At 37.8% G+C, this 19,172-nt stretch overlaps 1 protein-coding gene across 2 annotated transcripts in view; it reads right to left on the bottom strand.

Annotated features, from left to right (window-relative positions):
- The window catches only part of magi3b (membrane associated guanylate kinase, WW and PDZ domain containing 3b), a 147,624-nt gene that overhangs the window by 40,670 nt on the left and 87,782 nt on the right, over positions 1 to 19,172 (bottom strand). For both annotated transcript variants that reach the window (XM_028002941.1, XM_028002940.1), the window contains exons 2-3: positions 14,548 to 14,664; positions 1,342 to 1,461 (exon numbers count right to left, since the gene is read on the bottom strand). In XM_028002941.1, the coding sequence (XP_027858742.1) occupies positions 1,342 to 1,461; positions 14,548 to 14,664 (237 nt within the window). The remainder of the gene's footprint in view (positions 1 to 1,341; positions 1,462 to 14,547; positions 14,665 to 19,172) is intronic.

Here is a 19,172-nt window from a genome sequence, read left to right as displayed (position 1 = left end):
CTTTTTGGACCCGTGTTTAAATCAATGTGTTTTTATGCTACTTTTGTCATTTTGATACAAAATAATGTTTAGTATGATACTTTCTGCTGTATTTCATTTCACACGAGTATTATTTCATGTTTGAAATATTTTCATTTTTCACTTTTTAAAGCATTTTTAGAATAAATTGTAGAACATTTGTGAAGATTTGTAGAACAATTTTAAAACGAAACAGCAATTTTACAACAGCAATGTTGGAACAATGTCAGTGTCCATTATGTATGTGTGGGATAGAAAGAGCACTTTTCTTGAAACTAGCTAGCTAACCTCTCCTCTCTACTGAAGGAGCAGCGGCTCTACTCTGATTCCCTCCCAGATGACTGACCTTCTCTCTCTAAGGGAGAGCCCAGACACCCTAAAAAAACGACACTAATTTCAGCCGCTTGTATCTGTGACCTCGTTCTTTCGGACATGACCCAAAGCTCATGATCATAGATTAGGGTAGGAACTTAGACAGGTAAATCAAGAGCTTCGCTTTTTGACTCAGCTCTCTCTTCACCTCGACAGACTGGTACAGCGCCCGCTTCACTGCAGACACTGTGCCAATCTGTCTGTCAATCTCCCACTCCACTTGGGGCAGGACATCCTCCCCGACCCAAAGAAAGCACTCTATTCTTTTTCAGCTCATTTATTTATGCATTTATTTATATAGCTATACATTTTTATTTTATTGATTGAGATAATAAAAGAAATAACCTTGAACACATTGATGAGCAAGTTTTGAATGTCATTCAACACATTTTCATTTTTGGTTTTCTCATCGAGGATGTCAGACACACAGAGAGACACGCCGACACAAATAATACACATGAAGAATAAAGTATAGGCAGTAATGTTAGCTAGCTTGGTTAGATAACTAGTGTTAGCCAACTTCAAAGAAGGCTAACAATAACACTGACAATAACACTGACACAGCACCGATGATCGACACACAAACACACACATTTGTGGGGTAAAAATAAAGATAATAATTATATGTAAAAGTTCTTGCTGTGTAAAATATTATTATTCAGGGGTGAGACTTAGGACTCAGTGTGTTTGGTTAACAAAAAAATGTGTTCCAGACAGTCAGACACATTTTATGAATCATGCTCCATGTCAACATAATGCTTCATCATCTTGTGGATGTGGGTGTCTGGACTGCTAATTTATAGTTTTTAAAACTTCGTATTTGTGATTTATTTATAACACTTCTGCCTTTCAACATTTCACCATGTTTAGCAATGTTGAATTACATATACAGTATGAATCTATGCCGTTACTTAAATTCGAAGGTTTCTCACACAGAACATATATACATACCATCGTAGGTCCCACTCTCCAGAAGGAGCCCACTTTCCTCCAGGATCCTGAAGTCTCCAACGCTGATGAAGTTGTAGTCCACCCCAGGCACTTCCCCCTCTCGTGGAAGCCGTGTGGTGCCTGGAAAAGCATAAAGATGAGACACAGATAAACATGCAGTTCTTGACATGTTTTCACATAAGAACGGAAGTGCAGACAAGAGACCATTTGATAATGCAGCCGTTAGATGCAGACGTTGTGCTATTTTGATAAAACCAGTCAGTCAGATCCAAAAACTTTTAACGGCCAAAAATCCCAGAAAATCAAGCACTTATGTATTCTTGTACTATGTCACTGCAGAGATAAGACGTGTGTTTTTTTGTTGTTGTTCTGCATGCACAGTAAATACAAGGTCACATCTTGTTTTGCAGATCAGTGGTGTCCAAATCTCTAGTGGATGGACTCAGCGTTTCATTTTAGACAAAAATCCTTGGAGTTTGATGGCATATTGTAAAACATTGACAGCTCATAAAGCCCTGTGGAACACCAACAGACCTGGATTTTTTCATCTCCTATGAGTGACTGCCGCTTTTAAAATTATTACTGGGAGTCTCTTGATATACAAGAGAGCTGTTGTAACATACTGTATGTTGCAACAGCTAAAATCAGAAAACAGTAGTGTTAATTATAGATGAGAATTGTGATGAAGTAATGAGTTGTGTAACCTCCTGGTGTGATTGAGGTTCATTCACTGTCATAAAGAGTAACCTGAATACAAATGACATGAAGGTATTCTGCGGGCAGCTTTTGCTCCCCAGGCGAAGCCACAGACTACACGAGTGTTGATTGGAGGAATGTTTTCTACTAAGATGAACATTCAAATGGTGTCAGATTTTTTTTGTTTTTTGCAAGGGAAGCAGAACAGTGCACACAGAAATAAACAATTTCTCTGTGCTTTGTTTCAAACCCTTCATTTGATTGAGGAGGTCTTCGAAGTAGTCTGCAATATTGCAGAGTCGCATCAGCCACCATAACCCTGCAACATCCAGAGCTTTAAGGAACTCCAGGCGAATCTCATCCACCCCCGGGGCCTTGCCACCGAGGAGCTTTTTAACCACCTCGGCAATCCAGATAATGGAGAGCCCAACCCAGAGTCCCCAGGCTCAGCTCCCTCAATGGAAGGCATGTTGGTGGGATTGAGGAGGTCTTTGAAGTATTGCCCACAGGCCCTCAACGTCCCGAGTTGAGGTCAGCAGCACACCATCCCCACTATAAACAGTGTTGGTGCTGTACTGCTTTCCCCTTCTGAGACACCGGATGGTGGACCAGAATCGCCTCGAAGCCATGCGGAAGTCTTTCTAAATGGCCTCTCCAAACTCCTCCCACGCCCAAGTTTTTGCCTCAGCAACCACCCGGTACCTGCCGCTTTGCCCGCAGGTACCCATCAGCTGCTTCTGGAGTCCCACAGCCCAAAAAGGCCCGATAGGACTCCTTCTTCAGCCTGACAGCATCCCTCACCGAAGGTGTCCACCAACAGGTTCGAGGGTTGCCGCCGCGACAGGCACCGACAACCTTGCAGCCACAGCTCCGATAAGCCGCCTTGATAATGGAGGCACGGAACATGGTCCACTCAGACTCAATGTCCCCCACCTCCTCTAGAACATGTTCAAAGTTCTGCCAGAGATGGAAGTTAAAGCTCCGTCTCACAGGGGATTCAGCCAGACGTTCCCAGAAGACACTAACAACACGTTTGGGCCTGCCAGGTCTGACCGGCTTCCTCCCCCACCACCGGAGCCAACTCACCACCAGATAGTGGTCAGTGGACAGCTCCGCACCTCTCTTCACCCGAGTGTCCAAGACATACGGCCGCAGATCCGATGAAACGATGACAAAGTTGATCATCAAACTGCGGCCTAGGGTGTCCTGGTGCCAAGTGCACATATGGACACCCTTATGCCTGAACATGGTGTTTGTTATGGACAATCCATGATGAGCACAGAAGTCCAACAACAGAACACCACTCGAGTTCAGATCGAGGGGGCCGTTCCTCCCAATCACGCCCCTCCAGGTCTCACTGTCATTGGCCACGTGAGCGTTGAAGTCCCCCAGCAGAACAAGAGAGTCCCCAGGAGGGGCACTCTCCAGTACCCCCTCTAAGGACTCCAAGAAGGGTAGGTAATCGTTCAGCCCATAAGCACAAACAACAGTCAGGACTCGTCCCCCCACCCATAGGCTGAGGGAGGCTACCCTCTTGTTCACTGGGGTAAACCCCAACGTACAGGCGCCGAGATGGGGAGCAACAAGTATGCCCACTCCTGCCCGACGCCTCTCACCGTGGGCAATTCCAGAGTGGAAGTATGTCCAGCCCCTCTCAAGGAGACTGGTTCCAGAACCAGAGCCATGGGTCGAGGTGAGACCAACTATTTCTAGCCGGAACCTCTCAACCTCACACACTAGCTCTGGCTCCATTTGAGCTTCTTTACTGCATTTAGCTTGAGTTATTAAGAAATGCAAGAATGTCACTTCCTTTGGAGAGGCTTCCTCTTGAGGTCACTAAATTCAACATTGCTGTTTTTATTTTGGCTCAAATAAATTCCGCAGATCATATTTTACAGAATGGAGTAAGTAAGCAGGATTGCTATGACATTGCTTTTTACTCCATTTTTCCTTTTTTTCATTAGAAACAACTACAAACACTTGATTGAGCCAAAAGTTTCAGCATTTCCTTGTGTAGTCATTCATTTTAAATTCAGTTGACATTGAAAAATTAGTTTGCTCAAGCCTGGAAAAAACAAGCCTTTATATGTTTGTGTTTAAATGCTTGAACAATGAAATTGTAATCCTCCACTTTCCCATCTTGCTGTGGTCAAGCCTCCTGTTACACCACAATAATACAGAACAACATATTAATCAGCCAGAAAAATGGATGGTCTCTAAGGGGTCTTGGATAAGGTCGTAAAAACCCCCAAATGTAATAAAATGTAGTAAGACCAATGAGGCTCATTACTGTGGTGGCTGCACATCAGCATATTTAGGGCAGCAGGGTGGAGCCTGCAGCAGTAGTGGTAGCTAATCCATAATTTGTGACTCAAGTCTTGAGCCATCGTTGGGTCAACTGACCATCAGAAGCAGATCTGACAACATTGATTCTACCCACACTGGGAAAGCGGCACTCCAAGACCATTATAATTCAATATAATGATCTTAGTTGTCCGCCTATTATACACACTGAGTTGCTTGTGGATCTCACTAAGCAGCAGAAAAATTAACATTCCATCGCCTGTATGCTAATAAATATAGACTGAGAAAAAAAAGAAAATGATGACAGGGGAAAAAAAAAAGCAGTGACCAATAGGTTTATAACATTCACTAGAGTTGGAATGTTGATGAGAACGTGACCTTGGTGTGATCAGCTCACATTAATCGGGATAAAATTATGAAGTTTGGATTTTGGCAGCCAGCCTGTTTTCTTCTGCATTAACACATGCACCATGCCGTGCCAAAGTTATTGCACAAGATGACTGGCACATTGATTATCATTTACCTTGAGGAAGAATTTCCAAACTTGGTGCAGTCCAGTGAGGGCTACATAATCACTTGAACCTTAGCGATCACCAGTCAGTCTTGATCTGGTGTGAATAGGCCCTTATCTAAATTTTAAAAGCGCATCCTTCAGTGATTTAATGGCACAAAGGCTTGCAAAACGTTGATTGTCACCCGAGCCTGGTGTGTTCAGACAAATCAGAGTTATAACTCATCTGTTTTTCACTGATCAATATATGTACTGCTGTCTAGACAAGGCAAATATTCTGGTAAATATATTAATGCAACAACTAGCCTGTGGAACTGAAAACATGAAAGGAAACCAGAGCTGAGCAGTCAAAGTCTATTTATGTGAAATTCTTATGAATTTCTGGTATATAAAAGAATCCTATCTAGTCTGAATACATGTTAGCAACATGTATTCAAGTAGAAGTGACAATAAGCTGCAGTTTTATATTCACCTCATACAACAAAGAATCCTTTTGATAACACTGTTTTATTGATATAACCTTAAGTGGCATTCAAGGCTTATGATGCAACTATTTTGAAATCTCACTGAAAGAAGCAGTAGCATCTCTAAAGCAGATTTTTTGGGAAAAGTATAGAGTCTGTGCCAATTAGCAGTGAAAAGACGTCTGGAGGCTCAATGGCCTATTAACCAACTTTATATTGCTGCTTTCTTTTATTTTTTCCCTCTTACATTTTCTCCCTAATTGGACTGTGACAGCTCCTCTGCTCAGGTACAGAGCAGTAAAAACACAAAAACAAAAACGACACACAGGCATACAAAATCCCTAACACTTCTCTTTAAAGTTTATCTTAGTAAAAGCAGGTAATTTTACTTTGTGTGAAAGAATGCCTCTCATTAACAACTTGTTTTTCTTCTGGCAATAACTAAGGTCCCTCAAAATGCCCCTTATAGGCCAATTGCTTGTCAAGCAGTTATGTATTTGTCAAAAATCTTCCCAAGAATTGTTCCTGGATGTCAAACTGATATCTACCATAAGCTTCTCATTGTAGAGTTGTTGCTGAGGGCAACATAAAAGCAGCACACTTTGAAACGGCCCTTTAAACATCTTGTCATACTTTCACATTAGTGCAATTGGCTTTTGAGACTAAATATTCCACAGTGTTTTTTTAAAACACAAAAAACTTTACGTATGTGTCAATAGAGTGTTACTGCCGGACAAAAGGAGCCTAATGTGCAGGTGGGTCATCAAAAAGAAGAAATATTTTCATTATGCATAGCGGTGGACTCATCAGGTAATGTTTCAGTGTAGCTCCTCTTGAGTTAAACAAGATCAGCAAATTTCATGTCTGGAGATCATTGTTATGTATGGCAACGAACCTGTTTTCATCTGCATAAACACTGGAAACAGATGGGCAAAGCTAACGTGTCTCTTCAAAGAACCTGCTAAACACATTCAAATGTTTCATGTTTTATTTTTGAGGTATACAAATTACGTGAAAACAGTGGTTGGCAGTCATCCATGCAATAATGATGAGGCTTGGAAGTAAATCTAAATTCTGATTGGAAGTTTTCCAGCTCACATATCTCCTGGGTGGTAGGGGAAAAAAAGCTCAGTCAATTTCTTCAAAAACGGCACTCTAATTACATCTTTGATGTATTTGTAATTTTTATGACTGTTTGCATTCAGGCCTAGGCTACATTTCCATGGTGGTATGGAATTATTGAGAAATCAGACTAAGCAAACTAAAAGAAAACTGGAAAAGAAGCATGGGTAAACAACAGAAAGTCAAGGAAAATCTAAGTGCTTAGACTGCAGAAATACAAAATCTTACCAAGTAATTTTGTTCTAGTTTTCAGCTTAATTAGTAATCTTGAAATAAGACAAAACTAACCTACAAGTACCTTTTCAGCACTATGTAGGAGATTGTTTTAAGTAAATAATTTCTTAATATTTATGAAAATGTTATAAGTAAATTAATCTGCCAAAGGAGCAAGACATTATTTTCATATTATAAGTTAAAATATTTTGTTCCACTGGCAGGTTATTTCACTTATAACTATTACTTTTTCATCAATATTAAGGATATTTCTGACTTAAGCTCCCATATTGTGCTGAAAAGTTACCTGTAATTTAGTTATGTTTGCACAAGAAACTAGACCAAAAATATTTGGTGAGATTAAGTGTTTTTGCAGTGTAAATAATCATGAGGAGTGATTACTGCAATAGCTTACAGATGAGTTAATAAGCAGAATGGTTTTCAGTTGTGAGCAGAGGAAAACTAAAGCTCAGGAGATCTGACTGATGCTACTGATGTGTGAAAACAATACAAGCCAACATGAGAGATTATCAGATAAACATGAACTAACTAGAAATACAACTAAAACCAAGCTGACAGTCCACAACATCAAGACACCAATCTATTCTATCAAACCCACCATCACTCATGAACATGAAAGAAAATACTTGAACATATTTGTGAAAAACATACCAATGATTTCAAAATATATGTCAATTTGGCCCTCAAAGGTTTCACTGCAATCTTTTATAACTATCTGTACTGAGAGAATGTCAAAAGGAATATGAGACCTAGTCAGTCAGAAGAGGCAGGCAATAAATTTAACATGGGGGATTTGTGCAGTTTCAAGATGGTACTTCAGAAATAGAGGTTCAGGACTTTGATGCTGAAAAAGTTAGAAAGAAATTCAGATGGTCTTTTTTTAAAGCCTTTTTCTGAAAAAACAAGAAAGGCATTGTCAAGATGTTTAAGATATTAATGTTGTCCTGTAGATTAGATTCCTTTTATTTTTAACTAGAAATGTGATTCATTTTACATATTTACCATACACAATAGTCTTCTTTCATCCCATGATAGGCTGCAATAATTATAAAATATGAAGAAAGGGAAGACAAGAAAAAAGGAAATGAGGAAATTATATATGCAACTCTCCATTTCATCAAGGAGAGTGATCTTAGCATAAAGATGTATGACTGTTTGACGTGATTTTCACCTGTACTGCTGAGCAGTTGCACTAGTACAGTTTGTTTAAGTGAATGAGTTATTTTGAGGTTAAACTCTTCACACCAATCTCTTATCACAGTGGGCAGTCAAACGACTCCATGTAACCTTGTGTACTCCCTGTTTCTAAATAATCCTCCTCTTTTTGCCCTCTCCTGGTTGGAATATGCAAATCTGATTCCATTCGCATCAAGCTAAATATTTGCCACACATGGACAGTATTACAGTGCAAAAACAAAAAATCTTACCCAATATTTTTTTTGTTTTTTGAAATTAGACAAAACTAAGTACTAGTTCCACTGACAGATTATTCCACTTATAACAAGCTTTTTTCCATATACAAGTGAGATAATCTGACAGTGAAACTGGTACGGTTTCATCCATATTCAAGAAATATTTACTTAAAATAAGCTCCTATATATAGCAGAAAAGTTACTTGTAAGCTAGTTTTGTCTTATTTCAAATGCACTAAGATATTTGAACTAAAAGCTAGACAAAAATCCTTGATAAGATTTTGTGTTTTTGCAGAATAGACTCTCTTGCTATCCCTTTATCACTGACTCATTGAATGCACAATCTTGCTTCTTACTGAATAGTCTTATTTAGTGTTTCAATCTTGATGTAAAAACCAGAATGATATTAACTACGACTTCAAATTACTTTGGTTCAGCAGAACTGACCTTATGGTGTCGGTAGAACACCAATACAGACAGAGATATGTTACAGTGATATGAGAGGATGACAGTGTGTAAAGTGGACCACTGGCACACCGACACAAACCAAGCCTGCTAATCCTCTTGCTGTCTGCATGATTGTCACAAACATTTGGGGTTAAATCCATCTTCACATCGGCTTGTTTATCATCAGCTTTGATTTTCGACAAACTGTGTGAACTGCATAGGCCAGGACTTTGCAATTTAGCGGCAGTCCATGACTCCCTGAACCTGCCTTTAATACCTCTAAAGAAGACAGACAGGTATTGATTTGTCACAACGAGAAAATGACCACTCGAGCTTCAGCACCCGAAAGATGTGAAGTTGGGCCTTTTTCCTGGAAGAGCAAAATTGCAAGCACGGGACTGAGCAGGGGTTGAGTTTTGAGAGTTGAAATGTAGCAACCAACACCCCCATTTTCCAAAGAGCGACTTGTCTTGTGGCTGTATTAGTCCACTCCACTGCTGCCAGCTTGTCACGCACAGATACTTGTTACTGATGCATTCGATTTTTTCTTTTCTACAGTCAACACAGCCTTGAGCATCAATTCTCAATGAACTGGAAAGTCTGATAGATTTGAACTCAAACCTCTCAAAGCCATAAAATTGTGGGCAAACATTTTCTGCAATTAGTCTGCTTTAGAATTCTTCAATATGGTAAACGGAATAATGGGGAAGCTGTCATGTGGTTACATATGTCAAAATGTATTGTTACCTAAACTACTGAGTTTTAACATTTAGATTCAAAATAAATGTGAATATTTAACCAAACAACACCTAAAAATTAATAGCATAGCTCAAAATGAACCAAATATCACTCTGTCAGGATAGAATCAGCAGCCAGGTCTGGTTTAGTTCTGACACCATCTGTTCAAATTTAAGCGTTGGCCACTTTCTATACACACTTCTGAAATATTCAAAAACCAGATGTCTGCATAAAACTAATGAGAGTTGAGTTTGCCCGGTCTGTTCCCAAGAGTAAAGTTTGAAGAATGCACAGCAAGCATTTTAGTGACAAGAGCTGGCAATTGTCCAGGGATTTCACGGCATGCGAGTGTGTCCGCTTCCCACTACTGTTGATATCGCAGGTGTGTCCATATAAATGCCCTATATAATTAAGCAAATTTAAACAATGTCATCCAACAACCTTTAAGGGGTTGTCCATTAGAACACTTTTGCTATAAAACTCATCCTTTTATGTGCTGTACATTAAAACATTGAGAGTAAAATTTGCTTTTTGAAATATCCTTAAGAGACTTGATGTTAAAATATGTACCAGAGGGATTACTAAGTGGGTTTGAATGTGATGCTGAGGACTCCTGACAGTGCATGGCCAATGTCACTTTCAGGTGCAGATGAGAATACTCAAATGGTGTTCTGATAATAAACCTCACTTCAAAGATGCAGTAGATGACATAAAAGCCTAATTTGCATTTTCTGCATAAGCGTAGTGATACACTTATGATGAAAAGAAAGCATTTCCAATGTCATGTTGAGGATTTCAAATATCAAAACATAATAAACATGATCTAGTTTTTATCAGTTTCTAAAATAACTTAGACCTCAACTTCACAAGAACAAAACAGCTTAGGTTGGAATATTTTTTACAATTACAATGCAGGAACAAAAAAACTGGATGTAAGAAAATAAATACACGCTATAATTTAGTAACTTGAAGAACCACCTTTAGCTATTATAACCTGAAAGAGTTGTGACTTTCTCTGTCTTTCACATTTTTGTGGAGGACATTTTTGCTTCACTACCAGACATTCACTTATACACAACTAAGCATTCAGTTGACTTTGACTAGGTTATTGTAACACCTTAGTGGTTTTATTTTGCATGCATATTTAGGATTGAGTTGATAGCAGTCCCAAGCTTTGGTCAAAGAACAATTTGATTTATTCATACCTAACGTTCCAAATCTCAGTCATGCCATCATTCTTTCTAGGTATCAGAATTTTATTTTTTAAATATATTTTTAATATTTCATGTGATACCTGCAGCCTATAGAGTCTGGGAGGAAGCCCTTGTCCTGTCTTATCTTGTTTATAGTTTTTCTGACCATTGCGCATCTGATGTTGGGGTGAAATTCTGGGATGCCCACTCTGGGGGAAGATTGGCAAATGGTTTCCTCTTGTAAATAAATGCTCTCTCTTTAGAATGACAGAATTCCAGTTGTGTGGACATCCTACCTTGAAGGGCAGTCACAAGTACTTCTTTAGGGAAGTTGCAGATCTCCTTTCAATGCTGTTGTTGAACATATCTGCATGTTTTAGAGCAGTAAATTTCCTTTTGAGGTGATCAAGGTGATCAATCAAGTAAATCTGATCAGCAGAACCTGGTGGCAACCTCTCAGGGTTAACTTTTCACTCCCTTTTCTATTTCTGCTTTGCTTTTGTTTTATGAATAATTTAGAGATTTAATTAATTTTAGAACCAATTAATTGACGATGTGAAGAGATCATTCCATTAAGCTTGTTACATAAAAGCCAATAAATGAGGGTATTCTTTCTTTTCACCAAGCATGCAGTTGTATAGTATGTTTATGTAATTGTAAGTAGGATGCAATCTCAGGCCACGTCAGTTGTGGAGGAGGTGATGCTTCTGATATTGCAACATAATGACTTCAGAAGGTGGAATACACTCAACATTAAAATATGTTTACAATCTCATTCATGTGATCTTTTGTCTCTTTAAACTGTTATTAGTGCTTTATTCAAATAAAAGCCCCATATTTTTGTATTTCTTTGTATTCAATACATAATTCAGAGGTAGAAGTAACAGAAAGAGAGAGAGAGAGTAAAACTGAATCGGAGACGTATGGAAGACTGAAAGCGGGGAGTAGAATGATGGAGGTGCCGTCACTGTGCAAGTCCCTGTCTCTTGCTCATTAAGACAGTAATTCAAGCAGGGGATTAGAGAGCCAGACTCGTGGAGTTAGCCCACTGACGGCTGCTGATGAATAGTGGTTAGAGGCTACAATTGCAATGAACAGCTATGTTAGAAGTAGGAGATACACGAGCAACAGAAGGCAGTATGTGCAGGTGTGTTTAAACTAAAGAGGTGAGAATGACAGGCAGCAGCAGTGGCAGAGAAATCCCTCTGTAATCATGTTGTGTCCAACCACTGTAACTGGCCCAAAAATACTCCCTGTGCAACTGAGCTTTAAGAGGAAAAAATCCAATAACTATTCAGTTTAAAGCCAACAGCCCAGGAAACAACACGACTCAGAACACGACTCACAGGTACATGAAAGCATAGGGGACAGACAGGAAAACAACAAAAAGGTAAGGAGAGAAAGCAAGGAAAGGGCAGAAAGTGACCAGTGTTTGCAGGGACAATCCTCTATTTGGAAAATAAAAGAGAAATAAAGTATATAAATGAAACATAATAGGATTGTTTTGTTAACAAATCTCACACTTGTATATACAAGTTGTAAATAGAGCATCTTCATGTCTTGAAGAGGCATGAGTTACAGTGACAGTACTGTGTACAAAAGATGGCCTTTCCTAAAACTTTGGAAATACGCATTTGTGGGGTGTAGAAAATATTAGTGGAAGTCTGTTTCTATGAAAAGGATTTAATAAATACTTTGTCCAGTAAAACCTGTATCAAAATCACTGAAGCGAAGTCAGACTGTCCAATCAGTCCAATTCAGAAACAGAAAGTAGATTATTTTCTTTCTTTACTCTTATAATGGGAATCAAATTTAAAACTTAATTTAAAATCTTATCAAAAATAATACTATTTAAAACACATGGACAAAGAATAAAATTAATAATGAATGGGTTAAGTTTACTCTATTAACATGGGCAAAGATTAAAAAGATAATAAATCTACCCAATTCCTTATGTAGACTTATACGGCTCGACCATAATTCTGAATTTCTTCCTACATCTGGACTACAAAACTGGGTTGAAAAAGGATTGATTCTAATAGATCAAATGTTTGAAGGTGGAAGCCTAATGTCCTTTCAGCAACTTCAATGAAAATATAATCTTCCAACCCATGACCTGTATAAATATTTACAAATGAGACACTACCTGCAGAAACATAAGGAATGGGAAAACATACAAATGCCCCCCTCAAACATAGAAAACGTCTTTCTCTCTGTAATAAAAGGAAATATAACAACCAAATTCATATCCTATATTTACAAAATATTGCAAGAGGAAGTAATTACAGATACAAAAGATATCAAAGGGAAATGGGAACTAGAAATGAATATCATAATTAATGATGAGGACTGGGAAAAAATGTTTAGGGAGGGTCATAGAATATCAAATAGTCCAATGTTAAGAGAATTTGAATGGAAAATCAAAATTAGATTTTTCAGGATTCCTCTTCTTATATCTAGATTTAACCACACTTCTGATAAATGTTGGAGAGGTTGTGGACTAATTGGAGACTTCACTCATATATTTTGGGACTGTCCAAAATTATCAACATATTGGACAGGAATACAAAAGGAAATTAATAATTGCCTGGGCATTACAATTCCCCTAGAACCATCCTTTATAATACTAGGTATTTTCCAGAATACCTAAATCTTTAAGACTTACATCTTAAAGATCTTGTCCTCGCAAAGAAAATGATTACAGTCTCATGGCTGAAGCCTCAGCCCCCAACGATTTCCCAATGGAAAAATAGAGTGAGGGAGGTTTATCATATGGAACAAATTACGGCAAAACTTCAGATGAAAAGTGATATCTTTATAGAAAAATGGTCCTCAATTCAAACATTCATTTCGAACCACAACTGATGGAAATTGCGATTAATGAATGGGAGATTCCTCTTTGTATTTTTATTTTTTATTTATTTATTTTTACTATTACTATTGTTTTTTCTTGTCTTTTCTTTAAGACCTTGGACAAACAAACCCCTTTTTTAGAACATAACATGTGAATTTCTACATGTAACCTCTAAGATGTAAGATGTGTGAGATGTGACATGCACTGGAAAATCTGAATAAAAAAGTAAAAAAAATATATATATATACTATTTTAAATCTGGAGTACTTATTGGACATGTATTATACCCAACAACTTTCATTATTGCAGCCAGTGGAACTGTTCATTTGGACTTCAATGTTGCACTTTAGCAATTTAGTCTTTTATGCTGACAATTTCTATGACTCATATTCTTTTAAAAGATTGCATCCCTAAAGCCTGGAAAAATAACATGATCAGTATTTCTGATGACAGTAATACATTTTCCATCCATTTGCTGTTTTGTATTGATAAAATTTTCTTCCCTGAGAAAAGGGGAATTGTATATATTGTTAGACCCTCCAAACACTGTGCCACCAAGCAGTATTTCCACGTACTCTGATGAGAAAAGGAAAGTTTTATTTCGAAGAAATTGGAACCCATGGTTGCTTTGCAACACTTTTAGCAAATGGAAACTACAAACACATTTTCATTAGGCATAAATTACAGCCAACAACACAGCTGCCATTCTTTGCAGCGTTTCTGTCGGTTCCCAATTTCAACCTTATTTAGCTCTCTCATTATTGATCTCAAATAAGAAAAAATGGCGTTGACCGCATAGAATACAGAGTCAGCAAAGGAAATCACAGCCAGCCATAAAAAAGAAGTGCTATTTATGGGCAAAATGTGACTTTGATCACAGTGATGATGCCTTATAGAAGTAAATAAGTTACATGGGAGTTCAAGAGATGTCCTTGGCTGCGTTGCTATAGTGATGCTTAAGTGTGTGCTTTTTAGTGTGCCTCACAAGGAGCTGCGGATAACAATGCAGGGTGACGTGTGTTTCTTAGTGGCAGTGATTTTGTGTATGTGCGGAACTATTTAATGGAAAATGAGTGCTAATGCAGATTTCCATTTCCCACAGCATCTTCAATACTCCCAGAAGGTGCTTTACATAAAAGCATACATATGCTGAAAGTGGGTTAGGATGCACATGCGTGGTCTGCAGCTGCGTTTTAAGAGCCTTGTGTAGGAGCGTGCTTGGAGTACTTACAGGGTATGGTGCGTAGGTAGAGGTTGTCTCGTATGATCTGCTGGAGTTTGTGGTCGAGCGAGCCCTTCTGAAACTGCAGACTGAGGTAGTGGCGCAGGTCTGTGTTCAACACTTTGCCTGCAATAAGCAAGAGAAGGGCAGGAAAAATCAGCCAAAACCTAACAACATTTTGTGTGGCATATAGCAGCATCTATATAACACAATTCTGTTTTATAAATACAAGAATGTGACCACAATTTGAGCAAGATTATGCAAGAAACTTGTTGAAGGATTCCAGAAATATTTAATCCAAGCCATACAGTTTAAAAGGTGATTCCACAAAATGCTAGTAGATGAAGGTCACTTCTTAGTTTGAACAATAAATCTCTAAGACACTTCAATAGTTTCCCTTCATTTTGCTTTTGTCATCTATTAATATTTTAGACATTCTAAAACACAAAATGAGCTATGTGACTTTTTTTTACTGTGAATGTAAATATCTGGTTTCAAATGCAAACTTTTTTGGCAATTATCGAGCAGAATTTTGCACAACTATTTATTTCTTAGTATAAGGTAAGTTTCACCATATAAAACAAGCATTCCAAAATCAAGTTATATGATCTGTATGCATTTATAAAAATGACCACATTTAGATACCCCAGCAGTTCAGTCCTAAGTGCTTTACTTTGGGCTCTTTTTGTCAGATTTTAGAGGGTTATTACCAGGCAGCTACTCAATTAAATGAGATCTGAATGATAAAATAGCCTCAGATATTTAGATAAACTCCAACTTCACCACTAAATTTCCTCTCCAGCCTGATTTTAGTCTTTTCACCTTTGGTTCACCTTTAGATTTCTATTTTATGCCTTTCATAAAATGTTAAAATATGAAATGGGATTCAAATCTGAAAGAATAATTTAAAAAAAATGCTGTCCAACTAAGTGCCAAGTGCTCCGAAAATGCATTGAAGATTGTTTTGCTCTCTGACTGCTTGCACGTTGGAAAAAAGAACAAGCTAGTCATGGCTGAATTTATTTCATCTCTGCCTTCTTATGGCACACAGTGAATCTAAAACCTAAACTAAGTAACCATTGATGGATGCTGAGTTCATACACAATTCCTCTTTTTAACCACCTTGCACAAGACAACAAAAACAGCTTTCACAAACATGTGCAACACCACAGCCTCATAAGCAAAAGACCGCATATTTTCATGCAGAAACAAAAAAAAGATATCTGAAGAGGATTTGCATCTTCCTTTAACTCCCTGGTGTCTTTGTAAAAACAAAGGAAGATCATGCAAAGCTTGACGCAGAGGGAGATTCTCAGAGCTGTCAAACACAAGTGGGAAAAAAAGTTCATGTATTGAAGAATATGATGAGGAGTTTGGAAAACATGGCTTCATTGTTAGCTTCCTCATCTCTTGAGTGAAGGGAAGAGGAAGCTTTGAGAAAGATTGACGACGGACAAAGAATTTTTTTTCATCATTTCTCTTCTTCATGTCTCCCACATCTTTTTTGCACTGAGACAAAACTCTACCAAACAGATTTCTCCTCTTCTTAAAGAGGAGAAATATACCGGATTAACTGATCACAGAAAACTGAAAAAATGAGGTAAAAAACCCTTAAACATTATTATAAGCCTCCTGAGTCTTTAAGGTTTTATTTTTTGTTCTTTTCCACTCATGACGGATATTGGTATATTTTATGAAGTTATGCTTGACTTCTATGTTCAAAACATAAGTGCTCTAATAACTTTAATATCCATCCATCCATCCATCTTCCGCTTATCCGGGGTCGGGTCGCAGGGGTAACAGTCTGAGAGGCCCAGACTTCCCTCTCCCCAGTTACTTGTTCCAGCTCCTCCGGGGGAATCCCAAGGCGTTCCCAGGCCAGCTGAGAAACATATTCCCTCCAGCGTGTCCTGGTGCCTCCTCCCAGTGGGACGTGCCCGGAACACCTCACCAGGGAGGAGTCCTGGAGGCATCCTAACCAGATGCCCGAGCCACCTCAACTGGCTCCTCCCGATGTGAAGGAGCAGCAGCTCTACTCTGAGTCCCTCCCTGATGACCAAGCTTCTCACCCTATCTCTAAGGCAGACGTAATGAAGTTATCTTTAACTTTAACAACCAATTTGAAATATATGTTTTGTTCAGGATTCTCATTGTCTTCATGAATTGGTCCTTTTGAATCAGTCAACCTAGATTTTTATAACAAGAGTTGGATGTCAATGTTGCTTTTTTAAAGAGAACTGCATTACATTTATCTTATCTAAATAAATAAAATAAAATAAAAGTAATTCTGGGAAACGCAAGGGCGGCATAGAAAAATAGGACATAATTTGAGTGGATAATTGTGTAATTTTCAACTAATATAGCAAATTTTATATTGAAAGTTTGATTTTTGTTGTTCACTTCCCTTTCAGAGTTCTATACCTACTCAACAGTGTGTGTGGTGTACCTCAAGGCTTTGTTTTAGTGCCCTTTTCCATTCTGTACCACTTTGAAGTATATAGTATATATTTGTTTCTGAGTCGTCTCACACTATTAATACAACTAATCCATTATGATCTCTTTGTAGTCACTGTTTCACTTTACCAATTAAAATGTATTATAATAAATAAATCTATATTTCCTCATTATTACAATTGGAGCTCTGCAGAGCCATCATTTATAACTGTAGGCATCATTCTTTACACAAGACAAAGAGGACAAATCTTGTACCTAGCAGCTTTACAGAAATAATCACCCATTATTTAATCTGAAGACACTTTTATTTACTAAAGCTGTGAATGGTTGAAACATTATAGTAAATCAAGTAATTTTTGTTTTGCCTTGTTCTGTCTCGACTTGCATATTTGTATATACTCGAAGAAGTTATTCAAAGTGGACTTGCGTAAAAGATGCTAAAGTAACGGTTAGAAATCAGGACATGCAATGACACTTTGAAAGTATATTCTCAATCTTTTCGTTGGGTTTTTGGTAATGTCTTCTGATTTCTTGTCACTCAGATTTTTCAAGTCTTGTTCCTGAGTTGAATCACATTCTTAAGTGAAAAGAGCTATTATGTAGCAATTTAGTTTGACTTCTTTGGCAGATATGAGCTTGCAAAGCTTTTTCAAGACTTTTTCACAATATGTTAAAGTTTAAAACCTGCCTCACTTGATTTTTTCAGTTTTCCTGAATTTATTCATTAAGGTATAGAAATGGTTTGGGAATACTGTAGGTATGAAAATTCTGTCCACCAGTCCTAAATACCACAATTTCTCTTGCACAGCAAATCTGACCGCAGGACGGAGAAGTAAATTTAAAAATGTATGCATACAATGTGACATAGACACACTGCAGTGCAACACAGTGAGGTCTTTGTAGCTTCCTGGGTCCTGTCAGAGACGGTTAGTGAGACCGTCACATCAGAGAAGTTTCTCATTCCTTCTATCCACAGATAACACTGCTGCTGAAATAGGACTCATTTTTCTGTGACAGTGCCAATTTTAGCTCCTCATCTATCCACTTAGTTATTGCTTTTTGTTTTTTTAACACCCAGCTCAGAAGAAAGCAATACTAAGCTGTAACTATAACTTAGCAACATAAAATAATGAATATAATTTTGTACTTTTTGTTTATTCTATGCTGTATATTAAGAATACTCTTTAGAAAGCAAATAATAAAAAAAATTATTAATTATACTTTTTCTTTTTTTCTTTTTGGCAGACTCTTCTTAGTGATGCCTTCCATCTTATTCTACCTTGACATTTTTGCAGCGAGTAATGACAGGGAAAGTGTCAGAAAGGAACAAGGTCACCCACGGGAATCCCTTAGCAACATGTTGCTATTTCACTGAGCATCAGCCGCACTCTTCCTCCCTAAAACTGGAAGCTCAGAGAAAATAGCTGCACTCGCTCTGCAGTGATGGAGGCTTTGCCTGGCACCCTTTTGTGAAGCGACAGACTGTTAACATAGTCACTCAGACCAACACCTCACTCCGGAGCCACAGAATTAGACTAACACTCGAAGCTGTGGATTTAACTCCTTCTCACATGCATATATTATTGATCTATTTTGAGACATCTCAGCAGAAAGCAGGAACCAATTTACACAAAGGAATCATTATGTAACACTGAAAAAACTTGTTGTAAGGTGTAGCTGAGATGCTACCACAAATTAAAAAAAGAGGAAAAATCTTTTCAACAGAGATAATTATTTTAGTTCAACCTATAATCATTGCTTTAATCATCATTGCAAAATAGGTTGACAGATAAAAATTTTATTATTGCAACATGAATGTTCATGCGGAAAAGGAAAGTTATTTTTTTTGCATCAGAATTATACATTTTAACTTTTTTTTCTGAAGAAATTAAATATGATTTTAAGATGTTTTCTCCAAAATACAATGACACAAGGAAAGAAATAAGTTATTTTCTAAGTGGAAGACAAAAGGGAGGTTGCTTCATTTATTTTATCACCAACAATAACAACTGCTGGTTGTAAAGGGCTTGTATGCCAGACTGTTTCTTGGACCATGTAACTGTGATTTTTCTCACTTTCCACAATGAACAGGTGCACAGAATTACTTGTCTCTGAACTTTTTAGCATGAAACAAATTAGTACTGATGCCAACAATCTGTAAATTTTTTGTGTGTGCATGG

The sequence above is a fragment of the Xiphophorus couchianus genome, chromosome 20 (assembly GCF_001444195.1).
Source record: "Xiphophorus couchianus chromosome 20, X_couchianus-1.0, whole genome shotgun sequence".
NCBI lineage: Eukaryota > Metazoa > Chordata > Actinopteri > Cyprinodontiformes > Poeciliidae > Xiphophorus > Xiphophorus couchianus.
The sequence above is the reverse complement of the archived record's forward strand: the minus strand, read 5'-3'. Positions and strand labels throughout refer to the sequence as shown.